General features: G+C 42.7%; 1 protein-coding gene across 5 annotated transcripts in view; it reads right to left on the reverse strand.

Annotated features, from left to right (window-relative positions):
- Positions 1 to 7,658, reverse strand: part of LOC105899267 (F-actin-uncapping protein LRRC16A) — a 64,749-nt gene extending 57,091 nt beyond the window's left edge. For 2 of the 5 annotated variants that reach the window (XM_031573614.2, XM_031573606.2), the window contains exons 1-2: positions 6,401 to 7,657; positions 3,681 to 3,778 (exon numbers count right to left, since the gene is read on the reverse strand). In XM_031573614.2, coding sequence (XP_031429474.1) covers positions 3,681 to 3,778; positions 6,401 to 6,440 — 138 coding nt within the window. In that variant the 5' untranslated portion in view covers positions 6,441 to 7,657. Of the gene's footprint in view, positions 1 to 3,680; positions 3,779 to 6,400 lie in introns of all 5 variants that reach the window. The other 3 variants (XM_031573629.2, XM_031573623.2, XM_031573600.2) reach the window with 2 other exon arrangements.
- Between the last annotated feature and the right edge of the window lie 5,044 nt (positions 7,659 to 12,702).

A 12,702-nucleotide genomic window follows, 5' to 3' on the forward strand; every position in this document is an offset into this window, starting at 1 on the left:
TCAGGATTGAATTGTACATAAATCTCCATTTATATTCCATTTCCATTTCTAATCCATTTCACTATTATCGACTAATCGTCAGAACAATGTGCCCGCTCATGTAATTTGTTTAGAACGAGAGCCGTCTGCCCGGGGTTTGGTTGGCTTGATGAATGGGGCAACCACACAGGCTGGGCAAGAGAGACATAACCACTGGCTTCCCATTAATCACAGGCAGCACCCCCTATTAGTGTAAAAATACAAACAACTGCAACTCTTACTGAAATGAAAGGGATCTAGGAGGACTAAGAAATAGATGCATCACTTCCTCTGTCTTTGCTGCTAACTCTTCCTCTCCGGGTCTAGCCTCATTCTCTCTGTGTCTCTTTCAAGGAACCTGCAGGGCTACAGACACCGGGGCTTACGGTTAATGAAAGGCAGTGCTGGGGTTCTCCTCTGGCCGAAAGCCCCCCACACACCAACAGCCATAATCCTGTGCCTCTACATCCTCCATCTCCTCCCAGGCCTGGACCCAGGGGATTCCTGGCTGATGGAGTGGAGTTATTAAAACATCTGTTTCCCTGATATCTCTGCCCAGTGGGGCTTTAGGCAACCAAAAAGCACACACATCATATTTCATGTCCTACTGAAGCCATCCATGCTTCCCTGCTGATGGGTGTGTTTCGGTTTTATTGTAGGTGCTTAGAGAAGCTTGCCTTGTCAGAGAGTGATCAGCGGTTATTAAGGCCATTTCTCATTGCCTGGTACGCGTCCAAGTATGTCAGACACTAAGTAATGGTCGAAACGGCTATCTTATTTAACACTATGGGTACGATCACCATACACATTTTACATTTACATTTACATTTAGTCATTTAGCAGACGCTTTTATCCAAAGCGACTTACATATGTATACACATTTTACATTTACACTGATGGCACACTGCACATCAGGAGCAATTGGGGGTTCAGTGCCTTGCTCAAGGACACTTCGACAGGGAATCGAACTAGCAACCTTCTGATTAATACAATATACAACATACAATAGAACACAATTAAATCATTAAATCAAATCATCCTTACTATTCCTTCATATTGATTCAAACACATTGATCATTCTACTATTAACATGTGCTCAGCTCAACCAATTCTGGGGTGGTGAAGAAACAATGCAATATGGCTTCATTACAAATAGCAGCACCCTATTATCAGCCTGGAATGAAAATAAGCACACTGGAGAGGCTTCAAAACAAGAACAATTACAGCCGTCACTTCAGAGTACTAAGTGGTAGCCCCCAATATATTCACTGACAGCTCATACTGTGTCTTCACACAAAACCCAGCTCCTCAAGCAAGCTCAGTGCAAACACACACAATCATACCAACTATGAGATGAAGAGGTGTTACCAATGCAAACATTTAATTCTAACATAAATTCAGTTGGTGTTGGACATAGAGAATCTACTGTTGTGTTTGCTATCAGAATGAAAACCCTGATAGTTTAAGTATACCAAGAACTATTACATTTACTATTACTATAACTATTTTAATAATTCAGATAAAAGCAAGTGCAGAGGGCACTCTTCCAAGACAAGTAGCTTTGGCCAGTTTTAGCGGAAGCCCATCTATTAGCTGCATGTTGTTCTGCGGAAACAGCGGACAGCACTCTCAAGCCAATCAATTGGTTAAATTAGCTAATTAAATGCAGGCTGCACGCAGAGTTGGTGGAGGCCATGTGGTGGCTCTTCTGGAGTAGGGATTGCTGCGTTCTGAATTGAGGTTATAGCTTGTCAATATGTCACTGGAGAAAGCAAATAGGGGAGAGTTTAGAGAGACCTTTTCATCTCATAGCTGAGACAGATGCAGCAGGACAGTGACCGGAGATGAGAACCAAGGGGTGGACTAAAACATGGGGGATCCAAGTGTGTGCTGATCTCTGATGTTTACTTTCTCTTTTTTGTCACTTCCTCCCAAATGATTTTCTCCACTTCTGAAACAACAAACACCCTGGCAGGGATTTGTTTGTTCAGCCCGTCAAGCCAAGCTGTGGTGCAGTGACCATTGTACTTCTACGGTCCAAGTCCCACTTGTGGAATTCTGTGTAAACTCATGGGAAATTCCGAGGATAATTTTGCCATTTTTTTTTTCTTCTTCTTCTTCTGTCTAAGAGTCACTCCTACACACAGCAGGGTTTGTTCTGCTTCACAGACACAAGCCCCAGCATGTAAAACCCTCCACTCTGCGCGTGGGAGGCCAGACCATATTCAATCAATCAGGAGTGTGGAAAACTGAGCCCTGGTCCACTTAAAAGAGTCTGTTCAGCTAATACAACAGAGACTTAAGGGCTCAGATCAACACCATATGGGACCTGCTCTTCAACCCAATATAGTAAAATTGTAAATCTGTTGGCCGTAAGCCTCTGGGCACTTTCTGTTTATGAGCAGCATTATGACATGGGGGAGTGAGAGGAAGTTCCTCATCCACGGACCTCTTCAGCACCACCGGAGTAGCACAGGCCCCTATCAATCACGTGACACACACACAAGTCGGTTCCTGTCTTATCACTTGGGTTCCATCATGATCACAGGTCTTACCGGTTTGCTGATATGAGGTAATAGAGGAAAGACATTCACTGACAGCAAGGTCAGAGAGGCTTTAATTACACTGACAAACTCTGCTTTAACTCGAGCCTTCTTACAAGTGCAGAGCAAGCAGGAACGGGGTAGCGCTGGCTCTGAAACTGCCCTGGCAAGTGATTCTGTCGCAAGTGTGCGTCCCTGTTCCGCCCGAAGCCCAACGCAGTAAATAAATAAAACACTCATCTCTCACACCTCACCTCACCTATGCCCAGCAGCATTCACATGCACCACTATCATCTCTCCCAAGAGGACTCTTCTGATAATATGGACTGGGTGTGAATATGCCACAGAAGAACAGGAAATTCCACACCTGCTGTTAGGAATAAATATTGTGAAACTTGTGATTGTGGGAATTTGTTCATTGTGAGTGTCATTTCCCTCTAACCATGTGTTTTCCATGAATGCAGGCTTTCAGTGCAAGTACTTTGTAGACATGATGACTTGATCCCCATCACAACTCAGAGAGCCTAGAGAGTGACTAGAGAGTAACAATATCTCCACTTTAAGTGAAGAGACTGTCTGGATGCGACTCAGTAACTCCATAGACACATGATGAACAGGATGATGGAGAAGCTGGAGACTGAATGGCTGTGCAGGACACGGCCTGAGTGAATTTGCCTTTGCTTGGAGTTTTCTGCTCTTTGCGCTGCCTTTATACATTAGATGAGCATAGTCCAAGAGTCTTGGATTCCTGAACACCTAGATAAAAACAATGATACAAACATGAAGGGTAAGGATGCTCTGCTGGGTAAGCACGTTAACTGTGCCATCAGTCAATTTCCAAATCTTCACAAGCCTCTATGGTGCAAACAACAGTCTACAGCACAAACCAGCTCATGAGGGAAGAGTGATTCAGTAGCCAAGCTACAACACCATCACGTTTGCCTTCATGAGAGTCTGCAGGGGGAGAAGAGGAGAGGAGAGGAGAGGAGAAGTGATGGATGAACGCGAGATGAAAACTACCCGTGGAGAAAGATGAAAAGCCTTGAGGAGGAACAGAGAGATCAGCAGGTATAATCACAGAGTCACAGGGAGCAAAGAGTAAGCAGACAAGCGACTTACCAGAACTCTGTTCTCCACCTTGTCCCCTTTGATCTCCAGTTTAACCCTCTTCTTCACGGCCAGTTTGATCTTCCTCCCCACCGCATCCTTTATGCTCTCTGAGGACGGGAGAAGAGAGTCAGTGAATGAACTTGAAATGAGCACTTGCACCTAACATGCTCTCTCTCTCTCTCTCTCTCTCTCTCTCTCTCTAACTCTCTCTCTCTCTCTCTCTCTCTCTCTCTCTATAACTCTCTCTATAACTCTCTCTCTCTAACTCTCTCTATATATATATATATCTCTCTCTCTAACTCTCTCTCTATATATATATATATATCTCTCTCTCTCTCTAACTCTCAGGGCATACATTTCAGCTCCAGACATTAAACATTCAAAACACAAATATTTCATACCCATATGGTCAGACACACACATGCACACAAATGCCTGCACACACAAATGCTTGCTCAGAGACACTGAAATACGTGCATGGACAGACGGATGGACGGACGGACTGACCGACAGACGCGTGCACACACACACACACACACGTTTCCAAAAATGAGCCATTATTCACTGCACTATAAGTTGATTCTGTTGATACGGGTCCCTTTCTAACACCTGCAGTGAGAATTTGTCATGTTTAGTTGCACCAAAAATTAGTTTTATCATTTACCATATACTGTATGTCCCAGCTTGTTCATTAATACTGCCAATGGTGACAAAATTAATTAATTTCCTATTCTCAGCAAATCCTTGGAGAGCAGTTTTAAAAACATTTCTGTTTTCTATCATTTGAGAGCCTTTCTCTCCAGGAGGAACATTAGCATTCAGCTCATGTCTGCAGGATGGGTGACACCAGTCATATTTACCCTGGGTTCCACCACTCACATTGATTTCACACCCTCTCTTGAAGTTCTGTCTGGAAGGAGGATTGGCTTCACCACAAAGTGGGTCATGTCACTCATCAGGCAGGGAGGGGATCCAGGGGCACGTGAGGCCCAAATGCAAAGAAAAACTCTCCTTTTTATACATGCGTGTCACTGCCTCTGTGGGCAAGTGAGTGTGAGTAGTTAACTTGTTCAGCGCCCAGTGGAAGACGATCAGGTGCCTGACCGCTGGGACACCCCATGAAAACACCTGACTTTTCAGCTGTAAATGGTGTCTCATCTGCCTTTGACATGCCTTCCGTATCGGCAAACAAAGACACAAAGTGTCTTACACAAACAAACACACACACACACACACACACACACACACACACACACACACACACACACACACACACACACACACACACACAGAGTATCCAGATGAAACACACAACATTTCTCATATATATGCACACATGGTCCAGGTGTATTGTCCTGCATGCATCCTCTAAGCTGTCTGCAAACAATGCTGCTCTCTGCTCTGCACGTGGGCAGACCTCGGTGGCCAGACAAACAAACAAAGCATCCACTTTCTTTTCCTCATCCTACGGGGGTGCAGCTCTCTGTTGCTAATTACACTTTGTCGGAACTCCACCGCTTGCTTGGCAAATGAGACCCTCAGTCGGCCTCTCCACTGCACCTGTGTGGAGATACTGGCACAGGCCGGCTGGAAGGGTAGCCAGGAGAGTCTCTGGGGGTTTTAGTGTGCCTGACACATCAGGCCCATCCCACTGGCATGAGTGTCACAATATCAATCATTGCAATGGTTGAACGAGAAACAAGGTCCCCAGAGCAAAGAGAATCTGCATAGACACACAGTGGGCTATCCCAGAGAATGTGTAGCGAGTTAAACCCCTTCCCTTTTCCATGGATCACGCACTGAGTCATGGCATGAGCGATAGTTGCAGAGGGGATGTCAGACTACAATCAGCAATCCAACAAGGACCTCCTTTTCACCATCCCCATACCTCAAAGCATTTCTGAACAGTTTAGTTCGTCAGTCAATTAAGTTTCACTACTGTGTGACCAAACTCTATATCTTAGGTAAGAATACAGCAGTTTTTGATGTGTGAATCACCTCGTAGATAAAGCGGAATTTCACCAAGACACGAAATGAAAGACATTCCATCATTACTATGAGGGTTCAGTGGACCTACTAAAACTACTGGTAATTAAGCTTTTTCTTCCAAATAGAAGAAAGAAAGACAGAAGGCAATCACGCGATCATGAACTGCACTGCTGTGACCTAAGCACCTCTAATGTGCATTGTTCTCAAGCCAGACAGCTTTACATAGCCTAAGACACTTTAAAATCCACATTGTTAAACCGTGACTCCTTATCAGCATTTAAACGCAAAAGGACAGAACTACAGTCAAAGCCGTCCTATGGCACTATGCACGACTTAAGTATTAAGTTAATACAATACAATGGTGGATTTAGTACGGGATCATGTGATGAAACTGGCTGTAAACACTGGCGATAACATACCATATACACCAAGGTAATCGTTGTAGTTCTTGAGATAGACCATACTCCCCTATTTTTAATAACCAAATGATTACTCTGCAACAAAGACAGTTCCAGATACACTAGTCAGTAGACATTTGTAAGCTGCCCAGAGCGCGCATGCTTTGAGCGAATCTGACATTGACTGACTGAATCTATTCATTTTGCAAGACAGATACAGGAAACTTCATGAAAACCAGTACGGCAATTTCACGTCAAGTTAGGTGCAAGTAGTAGAATTATCCAACTAGACCCGAAGACTAGCTTCCAAAATTTGAAGACTTTGATTATCCGAATGCTTACCGAGCAGTTCTTTGGGAACATCTGATATTTCCTCAGCCATTCTGGACTTTGTTGTTGGTAATTATATCCACATGAAGAATATCCTGCCTTGTGAAAAACAATGCGCTCTGAAAATGAACAAAAATATAACGGAGTAGAATGGAGAGGTAGGCTAGTCCCTAGTGCTTGCTCGTTCGGTATCAGGTGCCGCTTCGGACACTTTACATGTCTCCCTCCTCCTGCGATGTCGGTATAATATATCCACGTTTGTCTCGGCGCATCTCCTTTCAGCCGGCTTATAATGAAGTCGACGAGGAAAATCATGTAACGTTATTGAGAGATAACCAAAGACCGAGAGAAGGAATCCCCCGATTAAGCTTCTGTAGTATTGTGGGCTCACCTCGCGAGAATGAACCGCCCGGAAGAATCACACACCCTCCTCATTCAAACCCTCGTCTCACCGAGCCAGTGATAACGCGAGCCCTCCAAACGACATCCGACGCTGCGCAAATCAGGAGACAAGGCGGCCGTGAGGCAATGGGAGTGGGAAACAGTGACATCTGCCGGCTTTGGTCTGAAACCACACAGATCAGGTAAATAGGCTGCTACTGTTCTGACGAAAGTGGTCAGCATTGGTTGAAACTGGTGAGACGTTTTTTTTTTAGTTTTTTTCCTGGAATAGGCCTGCAAGAATTTGTGCATTCTTTCGTAGTAGTTCTGTGTTCCCCAAGTTGCATGAAAATGCTGATGGATGTGATAACATTGTTCCTCATCATCATAACCCAGCATTACATATATGCATAAGGTAACCTAGCTCTGTCCACGCACTTTGTCTCTCCACTATGGGATGCTGCTGCAGTCTTTCCTGCAGAAACCCTCGGCTTCCAGCAGCCTATTCCCACCAAACTGTTATTCACAATGTCTGCTCTGCTTATGATACATCTATACATATTGTGTGCCTATTTTGTATGCCTACAAATTAATGCCACCATTTATATAGTTTTTATGCTTCATTTCTCTGCTTATCCTTATAATAGTAACATTATGAGCACACTGTATACCCACTAAGTTGTTTTGCAACCAATACATTGAATGCTCTATTTTTATCCACTATCAATCTTGTATGTATCATACTATCTTGTATGTATTATGCAATCTTGTAAGTATCATGTATATGTTGCATGTATACTAATATGTTTTATCCTGATGTGTGTATGAATTTATTGAATTTCTGATTCTCTGTTCTCCTCCTCCCCTCCCCTGCCTTCTGCTCCCTACCCCCTTCTCTTTTCCTATCTCTCTACCTGGCTGGCCCCAAGCACATGGAGCCCCCTTTATGAGATGAGTTCTGCTCAAGGTTTCCTTCTGTTGAAAGGGAGTTTTTCCTTGCCCCGGTTCGCTTTACTGCTTGCTCTAGGGGGTTCAGGCTCTGGATTCTGTAAAGGCGCTATATGAATTAAACTGAATTGACTTGAAATTGAATACTTTTACAAAAGACAGCAACACGTTTTCTTGCAATATTGTTTAAAAAATGATGTTCATTCATTCTCACCTCAATTCTAAAAAGTTTCCCATCTCCTGCAGGCCAATAAATATCTCCACATTTTGATGTTACCACTACCATATTTCACAATGTGGATGGGGTTTCTTGAGGCATTGGCAGGGTCAGATTTTCACTAACCGTGGTGCTTTGAGGACTGGCCAGAATGCTCTATTTTGGGCTCATATGGCCATAAAAACTCTTTCCCACATCTTCAGCAACCTCCATATATGCTTTAATGTGGATCTTCTAAAGCAATGGCTTTTTTGCAACCCTCCAATGGAGTTATATGGCTAGCTCTTAAGAGTGTGAATTACACCTGCACCCAAATTCCAGCCACTGAACTTTGTAGATTTGTCGGGGTGATGGCTGGACTGTGGTCTCCCTCACCAGTTCTCATCGGATGCTTGGTTTGGGGAACAGCCTTTTCTACAAACATCTGGGTGGTGTGATGCAAGTTAGCTATTTTCTTTCTTTTCCTCACTTAAGCGTTTTAATCACATTGTCTCTTTAGTCTTTATTTCCCTTGTTATATGCAACTTGGCTAATGACTGTTCAACAGAGTGATTTTTACATCCAGAAGGAGATCTACTTAAACCATTCATCTGTAGTAACTAATTATGATTAGTTACAGTCAAATAAGTGGCACCTCTGTATCATCTGTGAATAATTTGTCCTCTGCCTTACCATGGAAGTTTATGCAAGTAGTATATTTCCATTTTAAATGTATTTATTTTTAATGTTAACAGACAAATAAAATATATTGCCTTTGGAAATAAACTAGAGCATACAGTACATGTTCACAATAAAAATATGGACTGGGGAAATATGAGTAATTATCTTTTGTTACTGTGAAAATAGTTATGACTTTCAGGGGGATTTAATACTTTTGCAAGCCACTGTATTGCAGAAAATGTCAGGGTATGCAAAAGAGCGCAAACGCAAACTAATTTGAATGAAAATAAAGTGCATGAGAGATGATTTCCCATCAGGCTCTTTTCTTAAATCATATACGATTTTCCTCTGAAGAAGCCTATTCATTTCTAGATATTTTTTTTATTTACTTTGTAGATGTACGCAACGTTTTTCTCTTCTTTTCTCTTCTGAGCCCACTGTCAATGTAACAGTTTCTGTGGGCTTTAAAAAAAAATACATATGTATACATCTATAAATCACTGCCTTGCAGTTTTTTTTAAGAGAATACTATAAATCAATAATTTTTGCATAGTCGATTTTGTTTTTTTTCAATGCCAGACTTAGTCTCTGTTTTATCTCCATAGCATTCCTGATGTCAAATCCTACCCACTAGATGGCAGTGTATATTTATTTAGCATTTGTTTTGGAGAGATAAGTGGAACAGACCGTCTGAGACTGCACCACAGACAAATACGTTGTGGTATTGTTGAGAAACTCTCGATGGAGCAATTTGTTTATTTCTATATTTTATGATTCTATATTGTGGGTTACTTTAAACATATGGCATTCAAATGTAACTGCTATTATATGTCCTTTAAAATATAGCTTGTTGTGGATTTACTGCAAAAATTACAGTGATAAATCACTACATAATGGGAAAGGCATTAGAAAATTGATGATATTCTTGCATTGAAATACAGATGGAAAAGTTTTCCGTAGTCTTTACTGATCAGCAATGTTATATATGACTGCTTTATTTGATTTCTGTATCGAAATCAACAAGGACTTTTTGACCCTCACTTGCATGCATTAATAATTATGTGAATTACTTTGGGGTTTTTTCCTCAGGCATATGAACTGGTCAACCCTACACTCAAACTTGAATCCCTGTCCTTCACCCTCTGGCTCAAGAGGTTCCCTCTTAACAGGGAAGAGTGCCCCTTGCCATCGAGAAGGACATCACAGTCTATTGTTTCTTTTTTCCATCTGCTTATTTATAAACAGAATGATGAGGATTAATTTTGTTTGAGTTCTACTTTCCAAGTCGGAAAGTTGGAAAATAATGACATTTTATAGGTGTTAGATGTGCTGTGTCCAAGTGCAGTAGTTCTGTGTGAACATTGGCAAAACATCTGAGGTTCTTTTCACTGAACTGGAAATTTAAAAAACTTCAGCCTGTGTGACAACCATGAGTGGATGCCACAATCACGTGAATCTATTCACCATTTGAACAAGTGGCTGACAAAGACAACAAATCTGACCTATGACCTTCTTTGAACCACACAAGACACCTCACTTTAGAATGTTTCGGAAAGTCCTGACACCAAAAATAAAATAGTTGGCACCTCCTCTCCTCGACATCTTACTTACTCAGAGGGCTTACAACACACTAACACACACACACACACACACACACACACACACACACACACACACACACACACACTAACACACACACACACACACTAACACACACACACACACACACGCACACACACACACTAACACACACACACACACACGCACACACACACTAACACACACACACACACACACACACTAACACACACACACACACACACACACACGCACACACACACACACACACACAAACACTTAGAAGTAGTGTATTTCCAGTTTTGGGGGAAAATGTGATGGAAAGAGACAGCCCTCATGAGTGAACATTGGGTCGGTAGCTTTATGAGACTGAATAATAAAATATAATGCGACTCAAAGAAAGTGGGTTGAAAGCCTTTCAAAAGCCCTATTTTACATATGACCTGAACCTTGCTGTTCTCGTAATTTCTTCAAGCTGTCCCCGTCGCTTCCAGTCAAAACATTAAGGCCTTTCTTTATTTTATGTCTCTGGCCCGCCCACTCTCTGTGTTTCCATAATGTATTCTGCACTTGTCTGGCATGGCGTCAGGTGAATTGGTGGGTTGGACAGTCTGTGCTGTATTTGCTCTCAAGCATCTGGTAGACATCTATGACAGCACAGTGACCAGGAACCTATTCCCAGTGGACTGGACTCTGTCCTTTGAGTGTGCGCACTGAAACGATCCCACACTTTAGCCTTATTATAGACTTATTATAAGTATAATTGCTGATATTATCAATGGGACATTTCATAGCTTGCTAGCAATATACTGATGATACAAAGATATCTTCTTATTTCGAATCGTGCCCTGGATGTGAGTAGGCTTGTCAATGAAATGGCTTATGCAACTTGTGTAGCCCAGCTTAGTAACCTCCTCCATCTACAATCCATCTAGCAGGGGATACACACAGAACTTCCAGTAGTCACCTGCTCCTACTTCATCATAAAAGAAAGGAGGAGGAGGAAGGGGACTCGGAAACCTTTCAATCCTTTCTGGTAATGTATGACACTGTGTGCCGCCTGTGTCCAAGTTCAAAGGACACCACGAATAGCTTAGAGGGAGGACACTCCTTCGATGTGTCTCAAGGAAATACAGTGAGTCATTTGATCGTTTGTTTGCGTCCTGCATGCGAAATAACTCTGTGAGCGGATGCCAAAAGTGACTTTCCCCCTCAGTGACTCACCGTATACACTGCATACGTCTTTCAGCACGTGAGCGTGGCACCTCATAACCGGAGCCGAGGAAGTCTCCTGAGCAAGATCGAGACACACACACACACACACACACACACACACAATTTTGAGTTTGTGCGAGCCTCAGAAGGTCATCCAGCATGCGTTTATTTCAGGATCACCGTGTCTTTGGGAAATTCTACTTCAGTGTTTGCTTCAAGTGGAAATTCCAAAAAGCAAAGAAATAAACACTGGTCTCCTTAAAAAGACATACCCGGGAGTGTGAGATTCCATTCAAAGTCAAGCGTGTACTAAAAACATACAGCCCCTGCAACACTTCTGATTATTTTGAGTGCAGTTTGTGTCGTGACAAGATTTGAATGCTCATTTTTCAAGTACTGATTTAGCTTTTCCAGTGCTTTTCTGAAGCCTTTCATCAGGGTTGCATGTAGTGTGTGATTGGGGTCTTGTCCCGCAGGAGGGCCTTTTTCTCATGCTCGGATGACCTGCATTGATAAAGGTCAGGTTCTGCTTTTTGGTTTGATTTGGGTTCTTCTTCGGCTCTCTTTTTATCCTGACATCATGTTACACGAAGCTGCCTCCATGGTATTAAGGCTGCTAGTCATGCCTCAAAGCAATACCTTTCCTACATACTCTCAGAGTTTATAAATCTACAGATAATCTGAATGCATACAAACAGACACCCTATTCCACCCACCTCTATGCAAACTCACTCACACACATACACAAAGCAACATGCAAATAAGCATGCAGAGTGACAGTGTCCCATTGAAGCCCATTGAAACCAGAAATGTGTGGAATAACAGCAACTAGTAATGCTCTATCAATAATACTCTATCCATAAAAAAAAGAATAGCACTGAGCACGTAGTAGTGGCCCCAGCAGCCTGAGGTATGGCCCTCATCATCAGGAAGGGAGTCTCCATAGGAAACCTTACACACGTAACTGGATGCTCATAAACATTGCTATTGGGGTTAGTCACGACCTTAGTTACTGGGGAGCATGGGTGGTATTGCTTGTTCAGTGGTAAGTGTGATCTTCATGGTTCAATTCTGCCAAATTTTGGTCTTGTGCAAGGGATTGATGCCTCTGCAGGAGACCCATATGGAACCAGCGGAAGTGCGGCATAATTGATGCCAGAGAGGTTAGTCACAACCTGAGCGTGTTTTTTATTAATCCCCAACCCTAACCAGACACTACCACAAGGAATGTGCTCCCTGAGCAAGAGGAAGGTTGTAAAACTAGATGACTTCTTGTTACCTGAACCTCTGAAGCAAACTCCACTCTACTTTACTC

This window comes from Clupea harengus, chromosome 1 (genome assembly GCF_900700415.2).
Source record: "Clupea harengus chromosome 1, Ch_v2.0.2, whole genome shotgun sequence".
Taxonomy (NCBI): Eukaryota; Metazoa; Chordata; class Actinopteri; order Clupeiformes; family Clupeidae; genus Clupea; species Clupea harengus.